This window comes from Euleptes europaea, chromosome 4 (assembly GCF_029931775.1).
Source record: "Euleptes europaea isolate rEulEur1 chromosome 4, rEulEur1.hap1, whole genome shotgun sequence".
Classification (NCBI taxonomy): Eukaryota; Metazoa; Chordata; class Lepidosauria; order Squamata; family Sphaerodactylidae; genus Euleptes; species Euleptes europaea.
Window position 1 is genome coordinate 45,409,253 of NC_079315.1, and position 22,102 is coordinate 45,431,354.

Genomic DNA, 22,102 nt, shown 5'->3' on the forward strand with positions numbered 1-22,102 from the left:
TAGTGAATTCAACATAGTGTGCACTAAAACTAATCAGACTAACTAATTTTTATGCTTCGATTACAACCCAGTCTCCAGTTGGTCAAGACAATTTTGGATTCCCCTCATACTCCTTTGCTAATTTCTTTTATCTTCTGCAGTACATTCAACAGTTACAAACAAATTAAGGAAATTTACTTTGAGAGTAATTTAGATTTCCCTAGTAAATATGATTTTCTGTAGAGTTTGTTTGGAAGACATCCTGGTTATGTCACATCAATCATGGCATTTAATAGTGATTCAGAGGCAGTGTTTTCAGATAACTTGACTATTCAGTCTCACTGCAAGCCCTCCATGGGATTCAAAATTTTAGTTATAATTGCCAAAGGGTGGGTAACTTACACCAGAGTCTTAAAAGAGCAGGTTATTTACCAAGTTTTACTGGCTGGGACACCTGACAATCAGCCAGATTGGGTGTACTGCACCTGCCATTTCTATGTACGTACTGCTGACTTCACAAGCAAGGCAAACTTTGCTGCCAAATCTAACAATACAAATAACCTGCTGTGAAAAAGTAGGTGTCCAGATGAAGTCACCCCAGCCTCCAACAGATGGTGGTGGTTGGAGTTTCCCATCAACATCCTTCCCCCTGTACTACTGAATAGCTCTGTCTGATTAATCAGAACCTTTTCTTTGTAGCACTAACCTGGAGGAGGTGGCAATGGAATTAAATCCCTAAAGTGCAGGAAGCTGCAGGGGGGTGCTGCTGCACTCATGCTTTCTTTCCTCAAAGTATCTTACTCTTGCTGATTTTTGCCATAGTAATGCTGAGAGAATGGAAGTAATCTTGCTGGGAATAAAAGAGTTGGGGGAAAGTGCTTTTGGGTAGAAATGCATAGGTAGGGAATAGATTTGGCACCCCTGGAGTGCACCTTCTCTACAAGCAGTGTCTTGTTCTGCCTAGTTTGATCCTCAGCGAAGTACTTCTGGATTCAAGAAAACAGCATGGGAACTGTTATTTAGTATAATAGCTGGGCCAACAGAGGAGACGAATTAAAGCACATGAGGCTTAATGGAGTTTGCTTCCAAGCCAAAAGTCTGATGACAAGCTGGTCTTGAGTTTTAAAAAAATCCTATTGCATCTTTCTGTAAAATGTTATTTTTAAGCCTAATAGAACAATGCATGTGTTAAACAAGAATTCACAGATTTGAAGAAGTCTGGATCTTGCTCTTCAATATTTAATATGTGTAGTAGAATGCTTAGAGTAAAATTTCTCATGTTACAGTATACCTTATTCTACGTGAATCCCAGAAAGCTGAATGAAGGCACAAAGGCTAGGACATCAACACAATATATAACAGCTAGATTTTCCTAAGCAATAATAGTTTCTGGAACCATTCATAGGCACAGGCATATTTTTTTTCCTTATGTAGTGCTAGAAAGGAAAGAGTGTACATGTATTTAAGCAAGAACCTAGCTATAGCTTCCATTCTGATTTAATTGTTCCTGTTTCATGGCGCATATGGTGGTGGTAAAGGGCTGGCGGAGATCTTCTCATAAGCTGGTGGAGCATCGGGCACCTGTGTTAACAAAAATTAGATGGTGGAAACATTAAACTAATTAATCAAAAGATAGCCATTCACTCTGCAATCAAACTAATGCTTACAGCTCATAAACTTCAGCATTAATTACAAACTAATGTTTGGGTAGAACAACCTAATACTAATGATACTGTATGTAAATTCAAGTGCCTCAAAGTAGTTTAAAGCAGTCCCTGCCTCAAGGCTTTGTGTCAGCAAAGGGAGGGTGCTGTGCCCTTTCCTTGCTTCCCAGTTCACCAGCAGCGTTTATTTCAATCTCAGACCCCTACTAAGAGAAAAACAGCTGAAGAGAGACAAGTTTTTTATTCCCAGGTAAGTTACTGGGAAAACAACAACAAAAGAGGGGGGGAACCAAATGGTAAGTTACCCCTTTGGAGCAAACAGTGGCTTCCTGGGGCCATTTCAGTTTGGGAATGGGGTTAGAAGGCTTAAGCCCCTTCTCTCCATGTGTCACAGTCCCCACTTGGGATCTGAGTTCCCAACACAGAATTCCAGGTGCATGACTGCCCTGTGGACTTTTAATATGTGAATTTGCCCTAAAGTAAAAGGGGATGGTGGAAAGTGCAGTCAAGTCACAACCAACTTATGGCAAGCTTGTAGGGTTTTCAAGGCAAGAGATAATCACAGGTGGTTTGCTATTGCCTGCCTCCATGTAGTGATCCTACACTTCCTTGTTGGTCTCCCATCCGAGTATTAATCCAGGCCAACCCTGATTAGTGTATGAGATCTGACAAGATTGAGCTATCCTGGACCATCCAGGTCTGGGTAAGATAGCTTTGTCAAATTGCATATCTGCAAACTTCAAACAGGAATAGTTTTCACTTCATACAACTTAAGCAACATTTTGTTGTGGTTCATAAACCGCATAAAATGGCTTGGATCTGGTTTGAAGAAAGTGCTGAATGAAAAGCAAGATGCTATGAACATTTTACAATTCACTTATAACTACAGGAGATTTTCATATCTGAACATGCAGCACGTTCAGGTCATACATCCACCCAATGAATCAATTCCTAACACCAGTGCTATAGTTACAAGACAAGGGGGCTTTATTTTGTCAGCCTTTCCCTTTGCCCTCTTTCCTTCCAAACCAATGAAGAAAATGCTTTCTTAAACACATGAGCAAACATGTATACCAAATTCTAGTTGCTTACTGAAACTGTCTGAAGTGGTATTCATTCTGAGGCTACTATGTAAGTCTTTATTAGCTTTAATGAAACATATTAATCTTACCACATGGTTGAAGTTGGTGGTGTATTCTTGTAAGGGGTATCTGGAGCCCAGCAAAGCACTTTTACCTTCTGAGGTCTGCATGGTGGCCCCTCTGAAACTCTTGCTCTTTGGTAAAGTGAAAGAAAAGGTAGGAGAGGGAAAAGAAATGCCTGATTGCAAGAAAAATGAGGTTATGGAAATAAGGAATCAGAGCAGTATGTGAGCGTTTTCACAGGTAGGGCTTAAATCTATGCTTACAATTGTCTATAATGCTGCTGTAAAAACTACATTGACTAGAAAGTACTTTCAGTTCCTCTTCAACACACTATCCTGTGTTAACAATATTCCCACATGGTAGAAATGTGCTTTCTAAAGTTGCATCTACAATCAAGGTTCTCCTTGATCTGACACTGTGCTGTGTATATGGTTTTCTCCTCTCTATATTCATGCAAAACACTTATTGGAGGGGGGGAGTGTCTCACATATGTAGTAGTCTGTATGTTGTCTAACTGCATGACTAGCTTGGTACTCTATGTCCAAGCTCAATTCTAAAACATCAAACTAAAGAATAGGTTAAAGTACCCCTGAGCAAGTACAGAGTGCATTTCTCTCATGATCAAATAACTGCAGAGTGTCTTCATACATCAGGGGTTCTGGGCAGACATGAGTCTCAGCATTTTCTTGAAATTAAGCACTAGCTGAACCATGGAGATCTATGTATTACATTTGTATGTGCTAGAGAGCTAATTATAATGGGAGAGGAGGACTGGAGACACCTGGGTTCAAATTCCCTATTTAGCCATGAGGGTCATTGGGAAAGCTTGGGGCAGTCACTCTCAGCCTAACAGAGTGATTGTGAGGATAGGTAGGATAAAAATGTGACAGAAACTGAACACCGCAACCCCCACCAGTAGGAAGCTAGTCACAATCCTTACCAGAAGGCTTTTATAACCACTGCGTCTTTTGTAATACCAACAGCCAAGAATCAGTAAAGCACCAAGAACCACAATGAGAATTCCAATGCCTGCAACCCTGTGCGAAAGAAAAATGAGATTATACATATGGGAGGGCAAATAACACCTGTTTCAGTTTCAAGGCATGTATGTGAAGACGGGATCTCAGTGGGCCCTATATAAAATTCCACTTTGGAAGAGAGAGAAATAGAAGCAACAGCTGTTGTTGCATACTCAGATTTGTAGTAAATGCAAGTCAGCATGTTTAGTTAGTGAAATTCTTCCATAATTCAAGACAGATTTTATAATATAGTAGGCAGTAAAGGAAACACATGGTAAACCAGGAACAAAGATGCATTCCTGATCATTCCTCAGCACAATTGGCCCACTGCACAAAGATTTCACGAAGAGAAATGATGAAATTGTTGAATACAGTCACAAACAATATAAAGTTTTAGGGCAAAATATTTCACTTCATGCTGCAACCTGTATGTTACAGGTAGAAGTTCTATGCATATTTGCCAGTCATCCAGGCTGGATGGAGCAGGTAAGCACTACATAGGATTGTGTTGCATAGCATTGTGTTTTCATGATGAAAGCCTCTCCATCTAACAGAAATGCCTCATAAATATTCACTGTAGAGGCTAGGCAGATCCCATCTTTGGTAGCATCATTTTCAAATGTATCTTTGGAAGTTGTGTGTGTGTAAAGTGCCATCACGTCACAGCCAACTTATGGCAACCCAGTAAGGTTTTCAAGGCAAGAGACTAACAGAGGTGATTTACCATTGCCTTCCTCTGCATAGCAACCCTGGTATTCCTTGGTGGTCTCCCATCCAAGTACTAACCAGAGCTGACCCTGCTTAGCTTCTGAGATCTGATGAAAGCAGGCTAGCCTGGGCTATCCAGGTCAGGGCATGGAAGTTTTAGACATCCTTAAATATAAGCATAACCACTTGGCCAACTTTATCGCCATGAAGACCTAGAATAAATTATTTTAGATTGTTCAACTGGTGTTGATGTCTCCAAGCTCTTGAAGTCAAATATGAAGATATTTGACAAAGTGTGATGACCAGAAGGCAGCAATTGTGAGTCTGTGCATGAATATGTCCTGCATATAGACAACTAATTTGCTAAAAAAAAGTAACCTATAAGCAGTTCAAGAAGTAGTGTTTTGTTATGAATTCTATACAAATGAAATGCAAACAGATCAAAATAACTAATGGAGAACAGTTCTTAGTGACAGCGCATCCGGAGGGAGGGTAGCTCCACAGGAGCCGGTGTGACCCTGCGCCGGCGTAAGTGCCTGTTTAACCCAGGATAATGGGCACTTATACTGTTAGTACCACCTGGCACACACGCTGGTACCTGGGCGACCTGGAGCAGCATGGGCCTCCGCCACCACAGCTGCCGTGCTGGGACCTAAATCCCAGAAGCAGGAGGCTGCATTGGCGTCAGGGTGTGTTCCAAGGGGCGGAGCTGACAGCTAGCTTCCTAATCCCTTTTGCCCCAGGACCGCCCGCCCCCCTTGAGCTACAGCGTGGCCTCACCACCTTTTTCGGTTGTGCAGCCTCGCTGTTTGCAATGGGGCATTTTCCCCTTTTATTATTTTTATTATTCCTAATAATGCTTTTTTCCCTTCCATGGATCTACCCCCCTCCCCCCAGGAATGGTCTGCCTGTTGTCTATGTACCAAAAAGATTATTAACAGTCTATGAACTTAGATGGATGTAATCTGTCTAGGACTGAACTATAAACCTTCTAAAACTGTTAATGATAGTTTGCAAGGGCTTGGTTTTGGAGTCACCAATATCAACCAAACTTGCCTTAAAAAAATGTTTTGGCATAGATCCCTGTTTTTGGTGAGAATAATAGCCAAGAGATTATGTTTGCATCAGAAGAGGATGTCTATAATGCTATCGATGATAAACAGTGAAAATAATGTTTTCAGCAATAGTATCTGTCTAGCCGATGCAGGTAAAATTCTTCAGGAAGACACTTTTGATGAATACCCCAAGTCTTATGAGGCTTTTCACCATAAAGACTTAATTCTATGCAAGTGTCCTTGTGAATACAACCCATTGACCTCAGCAGGATTTGCCTCCTCTGTCTGGTTTGTGTGTGTCTCCTGTGTCATTTGCATACCTCTGTATACACACAATATACACCTTGCAAAAGGCAAATGTTAGTCAATAATGTATGTGTGTGTAAAGTGCCATCAAGTCGCTTTGGATGCATGGAGACCCTATGAATCAATGTCCTCCAAAATGTCCTATTGTTAACAGCCTTGCTCAGGTCTTGCAAACTGAGAGCCATGGCTTCCTTGATTGAGTCAGTCCATCTCATGTTGGGTCTTCCTCTTTTCCTGCTGCCTTCAACTTTTCCTAGCATGATTGTCTTTTCTAGTGACTCTTGTCTTCACATAATGTGACCAAAGTACAATAGCCTCAGTTTAGTCATTTTGATCTAGAACCCACTTATTTTTTGTTTTTGTTTTGGTGGTCCACAGTATCTGTAACACTCATCCAACACCACATTTCAAAGGAATCTACTTTCTTCCTGTCAGCTTTCTTCATTGTCCAGCTTTCACTCCCACAATGGACGAGATTAATTCATAGGGTCGTCATGACTCAGAAGGGATCTGACAGCATTTAACACACACAGGCAAAAAGTCAATTATTGGAACTGCTAGATAAGGTCAGAATATTTCTTCAAAGGCATTACATTGCTTATTTTGTGGAATAATGCATGATGCATATATGAGCTATATGATGCACATATCTGCTACATACATGAACTACATTTTGAGGACAGGCAGGCAGACAGATAAATGAGCTTGGGGGTCTGCTGGGAATGTAGCCTTGTTTACTCGCCGAGAGGGCTCTTTCCACTCTGAGGTTGAAGGGCATCTTGTAGCTTGGGTTTTCCCGCCCATTGCTTGGGGAGGCAGGACTAAACTTTTTTCAACTTCCTGTCTCCCTGGAGGGAAAACCTGTAGCTTCTAGTTTTCCAAAAGCAGGCTGATAGAGACAGATGTAGCCACTATAACATTCAACAAGGTATAACATAGATAACAACAGGTACGTATAAACATGGACAACTGTAGAAAACTTCACACACGTAACTGAAACAGAGGGGAAAGCAACAGATAATGTGTCAACACCCTCTAAATGTAAGATGAAGGCTGATGATAGCTAGGAAGTGGATCATCCCTTGCTATGAAGAGGCCATCCACAAAGTCTGACGTTCATTTTCGGGTGGGCAAGATTCCCTTCAACCTCAGAGTGGAAAGAACCCTCTCAGTGAGTAAACAAGGCTACATTCCAGCTCTGAGGGAAAAGCATCTTGTAGCTTGGGATGTCCAAGAGCTATTGCCTGGGTGGGATTTAATCCTCGTCATCCTCTAAGATGTACTGCAAGATTCTTCTGTCAAAAGCAGCCTTGACAGAGGCATAGGTGTCGATACGGTAGTGGTGCACAAAGGTGGAAATGGTGGACCAGGTGACCACCCTATATATTTCTTCTACAGAGGCTTGTCTATTAGCGGCCGCAGTCGTGGCTGCGCTGCGGATGGAATGGGTAGTGATAGCCTCTGGCATTGGGAGCTTAGAAGCATGGTAAGCTTCCACTATGCACTGCTTAACTGCACAACTCAAAGATGGCCAGGACATCTTGTGCCCCTTGTTAGGAGCGGAGACGGACACGAAGAGGGCATCAGAGACTCTGAATGGAGAAGTCCGATTGATGTAGATCCTGAGGGCTCTGCGGACATCTAGGGTATGCCATTCCCTTTCCTTAGGCATGGATGGGTTGGGGCAAAAGGATGGCAACTGAATTTCCTGAAGTCTATGAAAAATTGTATTAACTGTTGGGAAGAAGGAGGGGTCGAGCCATAGAACCACCTTCTCTTTATGCAAAATACAGAGTTCTTTACGGATGGAGAGTGTTCCCAGTTCTGCGATTCTTCTGGCTGCGGCAATTGAAGTTAGAAAAATCATCTTGAATGAAAGGAACCTAAGCGGAACCTCTCTCAGAAGATCAAAGGGAGCCTTGGTGAGAGCCTGGAGTACAACATTTAGGCGCCAGGTTGGGAAACTATGAATGGGTGGCAGACTGGATTGAGCAACCCCTTTGAGAAATGCTCTAACCTGAGGGTGAGCTGCTAACTGGAAGCCATCAAGGATAGGTATGACTGTAGAAATGGCTGAGACCTGCTTGCGAAGAGTGTTTGGTCTGAGGTTCTGCTTTACCCCTTCTTGCAAAAAGGCAAGTAAGGATGGTAGATGAATAGAAAGAGGGTCCTTCAGTTTTCTCCGATACCATCTAACGAAGGCTTTCCAAGTGTAGTCATATATTCTTTTTATAGAGGGATGACTGGCTGCTAAAATGGTGGAAATGATGTCATCGCTCAGGCTGAGTTGGGCTATCCTGAGCCTTTCAATGTCCAAACGGTTAAGTTTGAACCAGCCAGGATCGGGAAGAGATATGGGTCCCTGTTGTAGAAGGTTCAGTAGGTCCGGAAGACGTAAGGGTCTCTGGATGGACATTACCACCAGGGAGGCGTACCATGGGCGACAAGGCCAATCTGGAGCGATTAGTATCATAGTTGTGCTCTTGGCTCAAACTTTCTGATTACCCTTGGGAGGATGGGAATGGGGGGGCATAGAGGATTCCCTGAAGCCAGGAAGATCGGAGAGCGTTGACTTGTTCCACTCGAGGTTGATGGAACAGGGAGAAAAACCTGGGGAGTTGAGGATTAGTCCCGGAGGCGAAGAGGTCTACTTCCAGAGGACCGAACTTGGTTGACACCATCTGGAAGGCTTGTGAGCATAACGACCATTCCCCCTCATCTATGGATCGATGGCTCAGCCAGTCGGCCTGGGTGTGCTGGATTCCCGGGATATGCTCGGCCCTGATGTGTATCAGATTCCTCTCTGCCCAGAGGAAGATTTTCTTAGCTTCCTGATGAAGAGAGGATGACTTGGACCCACCCTGTTTGTTGAGGTGGGCCTTTGCTGAGACGTTGTCTGTCCTGGTGAGAACATGTTTGAGTTGTAAGATCGTGTGGAAGTGTAGGAGGTTCAAGCGGACCGCCCCCAGTTCCAGATTGTTGATGTGCAGCCTCTTCTCTGCAATGGACCAAATGCCCTGAACCATTTCCTTACCTGCAGTGGCACCCCACCCATCCAGAGAGGTGTCTGTGAATATTTGATTTTTTTCTGGAAGTATAAATTGCTTGCCCTTCAGTAGATTCGACAGGTCATCCCACCAGATCAGATTCTCCTTTACCTGAGGAGACAATGGAATTGGTTTGTTGTTACCTGAGGAGACAATGGAATTGCTTTGTTGATTCTTTGGGTGATGAGGTGTTGGTGGGGGCGCAGGAGCCATTGTAGGGGTCAAGTACAGAAATGTGCCCATGGGACTGCAGGAATACAAGAGATCATCAGTCCTTGCAAGGAGGCTAGGGTCAGCAGGCAGGGCTGTCGAGCCTTGGCGATGGTTCTTGCCAATAAGGATATCTTTGCTGCCTTTTCTTCTGGAAGGAAGATGGTATCCGAAGTTGAGTCTAAGATCACCCCTAGGTGGGCTATCTTTTGCAGAGGAACCAGCTAACTTTTTTCTCTGTTTATAAAATACTCGTGATCTTCTAGGATCTGGATCACCCTTGTAGTGTGGGCAATCGATGTGTGCTTTGATGGACCTAAATATGGATGGACCTGAATGCCTTCTCTCCTCATTTCCACTATTAAGGTGACCAGTACCTTTGAGAAGACCCTCGGCGCTGGGCCCAGACCGAAGGGTAAGGCCCGGAATTGTAAATGAAGGTCCATGTAGTGGAATCTCAGGAACCGTCGATGCAAGGGATGAATTGGAATATGAAGGTAGGCTTCTTGAAGATCGATGAACGTCATGTAAGACCTGTGTTGTAGAGCCTCCATGACTGACTGAAGGGTCTCCATTCTGAAGTGCTTGGGAGGTATGTATCTATTGATGAACTTCAGATCTAAGATGGCCCTCCAGTCCCCGTTCTTCTTGGGGACCGTGAATAAGATTGAATACACTCCCGAGTAATGCTCTTTGTTGGGAACCTCCTCTACTGCACCTATCTTTAACAGGTGATCTATGATGTCCAGGGTTCTTAGGTCCTTTGAGGTCAATCTGGAACTTGGAGATGTGATGAATCGATCCAGTGGGGTGCTGCTGAATTCTATGAGGTATCCCTGTTGCACAAGTTGGAGGACCCAAGCATCCGGCTGGGACCCTAGCCACTGTGAGAGGAAGAGCTGGAGTCTCCCTCCCACAGGCATAAGGCTGGCGTCACTGTTCTCCGGACTTGGAAGACTTGTCTTCTTTGTCTCCTCTGAATTGTTGTTGTTGGAAGGGATGATTGAAACACCCTGGGTGCTGAAAGGACTGGCGATTGTTTGACCAGGAGGAACACCTCTGGTCCTGCCTAAGGCGGGGAAGGATGTGTGAGGATCAGAAGATCTGAGGAACGCCTTTGGACTCCTGTCTGAAGGTTTTTGGCATGGAGCGTTTCTTGTCTTTGGTTTCTGCTAGCATTTTATCTAGGCGATCACCAAAACATTTGCCCCCTTGAAGCGGGTACGCTAGGAGCATGGACTTGGATTTAACATCCATTTGCCATGCCCTTAACCAGAAGGGGCTGCGGATAGCCACATTGGAGGCATCTAAGGATGCATCGGCAAGAAAGGCTGAAACTTTAATAACCCTTTCTATGCCATCTACAATTCTCCTGTCAGCATCTGAAAGAAGCTGCGAGAGCTTCTTAGACCAGGCATGGAAGGCTCTAGCTATGATGGCTGTGGTGGTAGTAGCCTGAATGGCCAGGGACGAAGACTCGTGGACCTTCCTGGATAAGAATTCCATCTTGCAATCCAGCTGATCACAGATGGATCCCACCCCGTCCTCTGACAGGCCATCTGCTAACTGTAAGGACACCGCAGGAGCATCCACAACCGGGAGGTTGAGAAGCTCCTTGGTGGCTGTAGACATCTCATATAACTTATTAGTTGCTGAAGGAAACTGCTTATTGGATGTGGGTTTATCCCACTCAATCCTAATAAGCCTCTCAAAATACTCTGGCAGAGGCACTTTTTTATTCTGTGAGGATACTCTGGGGAAATATGCCTTGGCGCCTTTGGGCCAGACCTTGGACTTGGGTTCCTCTGCTGATCTGGGCTCCTCGGAAAGCTCTAGTGCTACGAGGGCCTTAGAAAGGAGGGATTGGTAGTCCTCTGCAGAAAACAGTCTAGGCTGATTTTCCTCCTCAGAGGTAGGATCCTCCATCTTAGATGTGCATTCACCCTCTTCCCTGACATCTTGCTCTAAATCAGAGTTGAGGGAAGACAAATCCTCCATAAGGGATTGAGAATTGGGGCACACAGATTTTCTGCCTGCTTTTGTAGGCCATGGTTTTGGAGCTGCCCCTTGGCTGCAGCAGTTATCGCTACTCACATGAGTGGGAGGGAGAGCAGCCTGAACCAGCTATAGGGCGCTCAAACATAGGATTGTGAAAGGGAGGGACTGGATTGGCTTGTCTCTGGGCAAAGGCTGCTTCAATCATGGCCGCCTCCATTCTCCTTTGCAGAAATGGGCCTCCCTCCTACGACTGCACCCAGAGTGGGGAGGGGTACATTACTGACTGATGTCTTCTGAAGAAGGTGATGGCTGCCAATGCCAGACACCTCCGCTTGCCTGTGGGTGGAGGGAAGGTCAGCAGAGGCTGCTGCCGGGTCTCCAGAGCTAGGCAGCTTTTTGATGTCTTTTCCATTAGACGCACTGGGGCGATGCTGCTTGAGGGATCCTGCCTTTTTTCCCACCTTGATCTTCATGGCAGCAGAAACAACCGGCTCCTTACCCTCTGAGAGACCGCCTGAGCGGCTGACAGGGGTATCATTGTGTTTCTGTGTCCCCTGGGGACGAAGAGCAGGGTCAAAGCCTCCCTCAGAGAGGAGGTCGTCCTTTCTGTGATCTCCAGTAGCAGCAGTTGCCATTTTGTATGAGGCGAAACCGTCATTATTTACAGCTAAGAAGAAGAACAGGGCGAGGGAACAAGGGCAAGAAAAGTTTTTTTTTTTTAAGAAGGGAAGGAAATAGAAAGGATGAAGGACAGAAAAGACTCCCTAACTAAAGGCAAAAAGCACAGCAGAGCTCTGCTGCAAGTGTGTTCTCCCCAATAAGGCAGGAGGGAAACTGGAAGCTACAGGCTTTCCCTCCAGGGAGGCAAGAAGTTGAAAAAAGTTTAGTCCTGCTTCCCCAAGCAATGGGCGGGAAAACCCAAGCTACAAAATGCCCTTCCCTCAGAGAAGGAACTGGTGATCCCTGTGAACCAGTCTATCCTACATGACAAAGGGAATGTTCATGGCTTGTATTTGTATCCAAATGATTCTGACTACACAGCCATCATTATTGAAGGTGATGACTCTCCTTCCTGTTAGCTGAAGGGGGGAGCCAGGTGTGTGTGGGTCTGTGTGAAAGCAGCATTTGGACTGGAATAGGAGCGAGACAGTGAAGCAAAAGTAATTGCTGAGAGAATGATTTAAAGCTTTAAGTGCAGGATCTTTCTATCTGGAAAGAATACTCTTTATCTCTGCCTGAACCCCATCTGTATTTTTGTAAATGAAATAAATACCGCAAAGAGATCACAAGTCTCTGGTATTCTTTCTTAAAATGCGCCAACAGCCCAAATAAGTGTTGGAACTTTTCACTGCTCCAAGAAGCAGGTCGTGCATATTATACACCCACACACAAAGCTAAAATATTTTAAATTACTAACAGATCCCCACATATTTAATCAGACTAGAAAAAAGAAATGCTCCCCTCATTACTATTCATCCCTCTTTGCCCCACTCCTAAGGGGCTTGACCTGATCCCTCCTTCCTCTCCAGATCTTTTTCTCCTATCCTCAGTGGCTTCTGATCCTGCTCTCTTTGCCTGCCCCAACCCCCAGAACACGAGGCTCAGCCTGCTGCTCTCCACCTATACTCTTTAAGTCCAGCTGCATGACTTAGATGTGGGGCACACTACTGTTACAAAATAACGAGCTGCAATCTAGCAATCCTTCCCTGCTATAGGATGGAGTCAGAGGCTTCCAGGAAGGTTTGAGTTCTGATAATATTGTGATGAAGATGAGTGGGAAGTTATTCATTAAAGAAAAATATTAAAGAAGTTATTCATTAGGTTCATTCTGCTGGTGCAACAGGAAGGAGGGGCAATCTCTCCCAATTACACTCCTCACTGCAGCTCCTCCCTCCCCTGTAGCCATGTGGCTTTCTCTCTGTGAGATCCTGGGGTTGCTAATTGTGGGTGGGGAAATTCCTGGAGATTTGGGGGCAGTGCCTGGAAAGGACATAATTTGGGGAGGGAGCTCAGTACGGATGTGATCTCTACTCCTTTATGAACCTACCCCACCACTATGATCATCTTCGGAGACCCTGCTTCAGGTGCCCGCTCCTTCTGAGATTGGGCCAGTGGCAAACTGGGAGAGGGCTTTCTTAGTCATGGAACCAAAACCGAAATTCTATCCCCAGGGGGATTTGTCCCCTTCTGTTGCCATCTTCTGATAGAAGATTAAGACTTCTTTGTTTCATTCTGTGTTCCCTCAGTGATTCCCTGCTTCCTGCCCAAAGTTTTCAGTGTTGTTTTAATGTCTTTGTGTGTATTTTAGCTCTGGTTTTAACTGTTTTAATTATTTTTGGTTGGTTTTAATGATTATAAAATGTGGTTTTATTATGTATGTTTTACTTTGTTAGCTGCCTTGTGGTCCTTGTAAGGGCAGAAAGATAGGATATAAATTTTAGAAGAGGAAACTCATAAGGACCTGCGGGAGGAATCTCATTTACTCCTCCTCCACTATTTCCTCTTTTCCTTTCCTGAAAGCCCCCATTACCTCTCCCCTTTCCCTGTTTCCTTTTCCCCTTCCTACCCAACCGCCAACCTTTGTATTCAGGTTTCCCTCTCCTTCCTAGCAGCTTCTACCTTGGAAAACTATGGCCCAGTTGTGTGGTAGATAAAGACAGGTTAGCTGTTGGTTGTGAAGGAGAAGGGGTTGCCAGCTCCAGGCTGGAAAATTCCTGGAGATTTGGAGGTGAAACCTTGGGAGGGTGAGGCTTGGGGGAGGGAAATGACTTCAGTAGAGTATAATGCTTTAGAGTCCACCCTCCAAAGCAGCCATTTTCTCCAGGAGAACTGATCTCTGCCATCTGGAGATCAGTTATAATTCTGGGTGAGCTCCAGCTCTCACCTGGATGTTGGCAAACCTAATTATCCTGGGGAAAATGGCTGCTTTGGAGACTGGAGGCTATGGCATCCCCCACTTCTGAGGTCTTTCCCCTCCTCTGGTAAACAAGGGGCAGGTGAGATTGATGAGGACAACCTTGTTGATAGCTTCAAGGAGCATCACATTCCATGCTTCCAACTCTTTCTCAACAGAGCACATGTTTGGAATCCTAAATTCCCCATGAGCATTCTGGAATCCAATAGGATTCATGCGCCTGTGTGGGTGGATCATTTTAATAGAGGGCCATCTCATGTGGGGTGTTGGAGCCACATTCCCCTTGGCTTTAAATAGGTAGTGGTCAGACCATGGTTTAGGGCAAGTCTCTAGCTCTGAAACCAAACTTTCTGTCAAAGGCTCAGTGCCAAAGATTAAGTCCAGGGTGTGACCTCTTTCACGAGTCAGTCATGATTTAGTACTACAGAGGTTAGACAGGCTGCAAGAATGCTTGCCAGGGACTGGCCATCTATGATAAATCCCAACCCCATATGTTATTTATAGTCTGCCTTTCTCACGTGGAGATTCTCAAGGCGATTACACAGAGGGAGTCAAAACAATCAACATAATGGAACATTCAGCGACCAGTGCATTAGGACTGAAGAAGTCTGTAAGGTCTTGAATTTCAGTTAAGTGACCTGTACATTAAAACATGGTTCAAGATGAAGAAAAACATGCCTTGTGGTTAAGAAGAGATATATTTGTAAATGAACCAGAATCTTTGTTCCTTAAATTGAAGTTATCCTTACTCTTCTGCTGAAAGATAGGTGTACCCCTTCCCTCTGCCAAAGTTGCCATCTAGGTAATGCTCTCCCCTGGGCATCTTGTTCAGTCCAAGTAATTCCTATAAAATGAACAGAGTTACGGCCATTCTGTACAATGCACTCCCACAGCATTCTCTTGCTCCCTCCCTCAAATGTGTCTGCCTTTTAACCTTCCCTGGAATGTACACCTGTAAATGCCTTCCAGTGTGTGATGCTACCTCTCTAGCTTCATTCAAGTTCATCTTTGATGTGAAGCATTTGGCACAACCCCTCACCATTCCTTTCTGAAATTAAGCCTAAATACATGTAACTGAGAGAAAAGCATGCTTTTACTTATTTATCCCTGTCTCCGTTCCCTTTATTATCTTCCTCATCATAGACGTTTCATTTATGAACACACCAGGCCAGAAGCCACTCTTTTTATTCTGTAAAATATCATGCACACTGATAGTGCCTTATAAACAATCTAATTTATAATTCTTGATATTCAAAGTCAGACTAACAATCTCACATGCTGGTAATACATAATACTGTGTCTGATGAAGTGAGCTCTGCATCACAAAACTTTATACTGAAATCAGTTTTGCTAGTCTTTAACTGGACTCCATTTTATTTTACAAATACTCTGTTAATGAAGAGAAGGATGTACTTTGGAGGTCCTACAAGAGGTGAAGTCTTCTATGATGATGACCTAATAGAACAGAAGATGGCTTGGTAGGATTGCCATACCTCAACTCTTCGGATAGGAATACTGTTTTTTTGTTGGATTGTACTCTATTTTAAGTAACATTAATAAGATTCTTTTAACAGTGGGAGAAGCAAGCAGAAAAGTCTTAAATTAATAAAACTATGGACATGGATTATGTTTATTAATGATCTGGTATAAGAGGTAATCCTTCAAAATAAGGGATGTGGGGCCAATTGACACTGACCACTTAAAGAATTACTGTTTACCACTAAATGCCTAATAATCCATTCATTTATTTTTAAAAAAAAATTCATTTCAGCTTCAGATTTAAAAAGCTATTTATACTTATTCGATTTATATTCAGCTTGCGAAAAAATTTAAGTTATATACATGTGGCAGAAATCAGCTCATCTTTTTCCTCACATGATTACTTTGCACCCTGAGGAGAAAAGGTATTTTAAAATGGGATGAATCTGCTACAGGTCTGTACATAGATAGTTTGTGGTCCATAAGATGCGGCCAAAAATGCAATTTTATCTGGCCCTTAGCAGGTGTAACGTTTTTTAAAGAGTGTGGTTTAAAAAAATCACTATTTCATTTAGAAAGAAAAGAGAAAAATAGGTTCAAGATGTAAGATACAGTCCACATTATAAACTTGCATGTTACTTTTTAAATTTGTATGTAAACTTAGACTCTCTTTACACTTTTGTATATAAAGCTATATGCAGTTGTATGTTCTCCAGAACTACTTCCTCATACGAATTTAAAGCACCAACTTTATTTTGGAACTTCTCACAAGGGTTTTGGGGAAGGAGGAAGGCAGGAAAAATTACTTACATGAACTCACTTTATATTCAAAGGTTTGGATCCAGCCCAATGAATATACTTCATTAAATGAATATTAATTTAATGCATATAATTTTACAAATGCAGCAAAACAAAATAATGTTTATTTTAATTAAGCTAGCTGAGTCTACCTCATTGGCATTCTCACTGCACTGTGTTTGTACTTTTTCTAATGTTATAAAAACTTTTTGATGGATTTGTCTGTTTACCATTTGCTTGAGTGCCTGAAGGAAATTAAACTATCCAAACCAAATCATGTTAAATGGCTTAATCTAATTTATACACTTTGGCCTTGTCAAAATATATACAAATAAACACTTTGGCTGCAATCCTGCCTGCAGTTTTGCTGCTGAAATCTCATTATGGACCATGGGACTTCAACATCTTAGCAGTGTGCAGGATCATGACTTGTTTCCACTAAGTAGCATTTTACTGTGCACCAAAATAACTGACTCACTACTGTAAGATAATAACAATATTCCATATTTTGAAGGCACCATATTTTAAGAAATGTAGTTCATATTTTGTAGAGCTCAAACGCCCCTTCCGAAACATACAATGGAAAGTACAAAGTGAAGATTGAGAGAGAGAATGAAACATACCTTCCTCACGGATCCAGACTGCTTGAGTACTGAAGGAGTAGCCAGATTCCCTCCCTTGCCCCCCTTTTTAACTTTTCCTCCATAGGCCTAGCTCTCATGACTATCACGAGTTAGAATTCCTGCCGGTGTAGCTTTTGATCACTCTAATTAGCGTGAACAAATATAACTTCTGCTCTTTCTGTTTGTACCAGTTTCCCCAATAGTCCTGCCACTTCCCTCTGATAGCTAGAAGAGCTAGCCACTGAATGTTCAGGTCCTCCTGGAGCTAATGGACACATCAAATGTTTCTAACTTATTTTATGCAAACTGAGTTTTCTAAATATAAATGCCAAAAAAATAAGAACATAAGAACATAAGAAAGGCCCTGCTGGATCAGACCAAGGCCCATCAAACCCAGCAGTCTGTTCACACAGTGGCCAACCAGGTGCCTCTAGGAAGCCACAAACAAGACAACTGCAGCAGCACCATCCTGCCTGTGTTCCACCGCACCCAAAATAATAGGCATGCTCCTCTGATACTAGAGAGAATAGGTATGCAGCATGACTAGTATCCATTCTAACTAACAGCCATGAATACCCCTCTCCTCCATGAATATGTCCATATCTAAGACTGGCGATCCGCCCCCTCCGGCGTACAGGAATAGCCTCTATTCAAGGCGGATGTGAGTTTGTTTTGCTGAGAAAAGGAACCTTCCCCCCCCTTGCAGAAGAGTCGTTAGCTATGGAGATGCTAGGACCACCCAAGAAACTGTGTCAACCCTTTCCCACCCTGTCCACGGAGAAACGTATTCCCTCTGTACTATAAGAGGGCTGGGGGCGGAAGTGGCGACAATGGCGGGGTTAAAGGGGGCCAGGTCAGAATGCTGGGGGGGGGGGAGTTCTTAGCCAGTGTGTCCTCATTTCATCCCTGCAGGTGGAGGTAGCAGGAGCCGGCTGTAGAATCCGGCCCCAACCATGCAGAGCAGGAGCAACTTTGGCGTGCGACTGGACGGCTACGCCTGGCTGGTGCAACAGACCATCCTGTGCCACCAGGTGGGCGAGTGCACCACCGGTTGGATGCCTGCCTGCTTGCCCGTGTGTGTGTGTGTGTCATCTGGGGCAGCTGCCTGCTTGGGGCTTGGTCAGCTAATTTTTAAGTTGATAATTTTGTATGGCCTGTGAATGATGTTATAAATATCCAAATGCCCCTTTTGCCACACAGTGAGGGAGAAGATGCAGCCCGGGCACAGTCTTGCAGCTCTGGGTGGCCCCCCAGGCCCCTGCACACTGAAGCGAGGGTCCTAGTTGGGGTGTTGGTGACCTGCCCACCTTGCATGTAGTAGTGGAGAGGGCAGCGGCTGGTGATTGCACGGGTCACTCCCTGGCCAGCCACTGGCTACTCGCATCCTGCAGCTGCAGGAGCCGTGGATGGTAAGAGTGTGCCATGAAGAGGGAGGTGTGGGGAAGTCCTGAGTCTTCCCTTGCTTACAGGAAAGGCTTTGGGTCTTGCTGGCCCACTGATGTGGAGCGATGAGCAAAATTCTGGAGTAATCAGGAATGAATCAGGAACGCATTCAACAGGCAAGTGGTACTCCAAGCTGTCATAAAGGGGCATGTGTACTTGCTTGTTAGCTAGGGAGTAAGCTTCATTGATTTTAGTAGAAATCTACTTCTGAGTAAGGATGTACAGAGTGATCCTGTGCACCTTCTATTTGGAAGCATGCTGCTTTGGGATTAATGTAAGAAGAAACCTGTGCTGGAACCTGGGTAAAGCACAAACAAACAGAACAGCACAGGAAGCCAAGAATGTCTCAGCTACAAAATAATAAAAACTAAACTCAGTTATCATAACAACAATGTGTCTATGGTTTATGCTGAATGTTTCTGAGTCTAAAAAACAAATTACTAACAAACCAACCTGTTGTGTAATTGATTGATTGATTGATTGATTGATTGATTTAGTTTAATACGGTCCAAGACCAACAATAAAAACTTTTACATAATAGAAGAATAATAGCTATATACATCAATAAATAATTGTCAAACATAATCATAAGAGAACCATTAAAAACTAAGCTTAGATAAAACACAGTTACAGTCCATATATAAATATAAAAACACTCATCCATGGGTTCGACCCATGCTCGCCTAGTCTTCAGTACTCACCATCCAAATTTGGCCATTTTAAAGGTTAGCTCGGTATGTTGTGTAATTATGTTTTACAGTATAACAACTTGAGACAATCTGACCAGATGTTTGTATAATTTGAATAATTTGAAATATATTATGTAAGTAATTCCAAACATCTCTTTTAAGATTTATACAATTGGATTCTTAATAGATAGAGACTAACCTATTATTATTGTGGAAGGCTTTCACGGTCAAGAGTTCATTGGTTCTTGTGGGTTATCCGGGCTGTGTGACCGTGGTCTTGGTATTTTCTTTCCTGATGTTTCGCCAGCAGCTGTGGCAGGCATCTTCAGAGGAGTAACACTGAAGGACAGTGTCTCTCAGTGTCAAGTGTGTAGGAAGAGTAATATATAGTCAGAAAGGGCTATGTTTTACATGGGTTTCAATTGACCACCGAGGGAGGCCAAATAGGACCAAATGCATTTAGCATGTGGTTATAGTATATCAACCTTAGGAAATGCCATTGTGTTGTTTTAACTTTTTAAAATATTTTTTATCTTGACATAGCACCTTAAATAAATTATATTTTCATCATATATTTTATTCATCCCACCCAACCCTGGGTTTGTGAAGGCGAAGTCCTTTTAGTACAGGAATACAAGTGGAATTCCTGCATGACACTTCAAGGATAGAATGCTAACAGTATTCTAGGTCCTTCAAGGATAAAGGACAAGCATTGAGCTCGGTGACATTTAAGTCTTTCAAGGATAAGGTGCAAGCATTGTTCTGGCTTGTCACATTTGTCCTTGGCCAAGAATGCTCAGGCTTGTATCTTTTTAAATGGGCTTTTATGAGCCGTTAGGGTTTTACACTGAACAATTCTGCACATGTACCACATTAATACAGTAGTTTATATGCCCTAATATGTCAAAGCCTGTAACAAACAAAGCCTGTAACAAACAACCGCACCTCACCCTCCTCAGGCTCCACCCCAAAAATCTCCCGCTGGTGGCAAAGAGGGACCTGGCAACCGTATTCCTATGTCTGAAAACTATTCAGGTATATTTTCTTCCCTTTCAGAAAAAAAGAAAAACATCACTGCTTAGAGAGGGGGTGCTGCATGAAGGAGTTCTTTGTCTGTGCCAGTAGCCCCACAGTCACAAATAATACATGTGATGATAAATCCAGTATATTTTTTGCTTTGCCATTGGCTTACTGAACATTAAAGATACTGGATGTCAAAGGTCTATTATTCTTGTGGCAAGGACAGAAGACATCATTGTGGAAGCATCAATGCAAGCTTTCAGAACAAACAGTTGCAGAAAATAGTAGGAAGAAAATAACTGAACTGCTTATAAACAAAACATGAATTACTGGTCTTGGTGATGCTGGGTCACAAAACAGGGCCTCATTTGTTTATTTCACATAATTATATCCTGCCATTTCACCCTTTAGGTCTTCAAGATGGTTGACAACATCTGGATGACAAAATCTGAGAATCTTCATAGGAAGGAACTTAATAAACAACCTTTGAGGCAGAAGACCAGGTATTCTCCTGCCACACAGTCTTTCCATACACTTCTAGCTTGCTTGATGGCAATTAGTAGCCTCAGAGGAGTCAGTTTGATGGAATCGCCCTCCTTTCATTGATGATCAATCCACATTTACTTCACTGAGATCCCATTTTTAACACTAGTAGCTGTTTCTCTCTCTGTTTACTTATTAATTTCTGACTTAAACATACTCCGCATATATTTTTGTTGTTGCTAACATCTGGAAGCTTCCAGATGTCAAGCTTAATGAAACAGGAGTCCAGTTGTACCTTAAAGCTAACAAAATGTTTCCCAGCATAAGCTTTTGAGATCCAAGAGCTCTCTTTGTCAGATAATTTTGCTGCAATAGACCAACAGGGCTACACCTCAGGAATTATAACCAGAATGAGAGAAGCCCCACTTCTGAACAGATTTGTTTAGGTTTGTTCCCTGAGTCAATCAAATCTAGATTACTCAGAGGATTTGTGTATGTGTGCCTATGTAACTGTGGGCCTTTCCACATATTAGACCTATTACATGCAATTGTCTGTTTTCATGTGGCATTTGTGTTGTTTATAACATATATCATATGTGATTAGTGTTTTGAGTCTCCTGCTTTTTACTTCAGGTATCCACCTCACAAGTTTGGATAATTTGGTGTAGTACTTTTCTCCTGTGGCATTCTGAACATTTGAATTGTGTTCACATGGGGCATGGCTTTGATTGACCTCTTTTTGTGCCAGAGTATCTGAACTAATAGATACTATCTAGCCTATTAAGTTTGTGCAAACACAAATAATTCATTAAATTTACTAGTCTACAAACATTTTTTCTAATATGTATGCATATGCACGACCAATGTTAGTTATCTGCAGCACAGCAACGGCTGTTTCCCTTAGAAGCAGTCTGTACTCAGCACAGATGACCAAGCAAATGGCAGTTTCAGATCCTACTTTACTCAGCTTTCTGGTTACCCTGATCTGTAATAACTAACAACTCAGAATGACTCCTACAGTATAAAAAGCACGCAAGGTCCACTTTTGCCAGATCCACAACCAGATCTGGGAGAGGAAAAGTAAACAAAAAATATGCTGGAGGCTGAGAGATCTTTTCAAAGCCTTGAGGCAAAAACACATGGGAGGTTTTGCCTTGGATTTGCCGCTCTCTAGATGCACATTTTCCCCGTCTGAATTCTGAAAACTCTGCACGGGGGCTTATTTTTGAGTTCTGAGAATTTGGCTGGGGGAAATGTGCATTTAGAGAGTGGCAAATTCAAGGCAAAATCTCGCATACGTTTTTGCCCCAATTGCTCTCTTTACATTTTCCTGTTTAAACAGTGCTGCTAAGTTTTCTTACGCTCTTTCCAGCATAACAGATGCTTGAGTTTAACAGCTAATTTACATTACAGTTCAGGTTGTACATTAAACTATTGGTTTAAAGCCAGTTGTTCAGTTACAAAAATGCCTGTTAATGAGCACAGCGACCCATACAGGCACACTTGGATGTGAAGTGCAAAA

General features: G+C 43.1%; 1 protein-coding gene across 1 annotated transcript; it reads right to left on the reverse strand.

Annotated features, from left to right (window-relative positions):
* Positions 1-1,386: 1,386 nt before the first annotated feature.
* LOC130476885 (melanoma antigen recognized by T-cells 1-like) lies at positions 1,387-14,885 on the reverse strand. Its single transcript, XM_056848891.1, has 4 exons — positions 14,795-14,885; positions 3,729-3,825; positions 2,815-2,919; positions 1,387-1,560 (listed from the first exon to the last, which is right to left on the reverse strand). Exons 1-4 carry the CDS (start codon positions 14,866-14,868, stop codon positions 1,492-1,494), a joined length of 345 nt encoding a protein of 114 aa, XP_056704869.1. The 5' UTR covers positions 14,869-14,885; the 3' UTR covers positions 1,387-1,491.
* Positions 14,886-22,102: the final 7,217 nt, after the last annotated feature.

What these genes read in the sequence shown, in the direction of transcription:
- LOC130476885 (XM_056848891.1), bottom strand. Translation starts at nt 14,868, where the DNA reads ATGCCCAGGGGAGAGCATTACCTAGATGGCAACTTTGGCAGAGGGAAG. An exon ending in ACCTATCTTTCAGCAGAAGA is followed by an intron (nt 3,826 to 14,794) that starts GTAAGGATAACT and finishes TCTTTCGCACAG; the next exon opens with GGTTGCAGGCATTGGAATTC. An exon ending in GTGGTTATAAAAGCCTTCTG is followed by an intron (nt 2,920 to 3,728) that starts GTAAGGATTGTG and finishes ACTTTACCAAAG; the next exon opens with AGCAAGAGTTTCAGAGGGGC.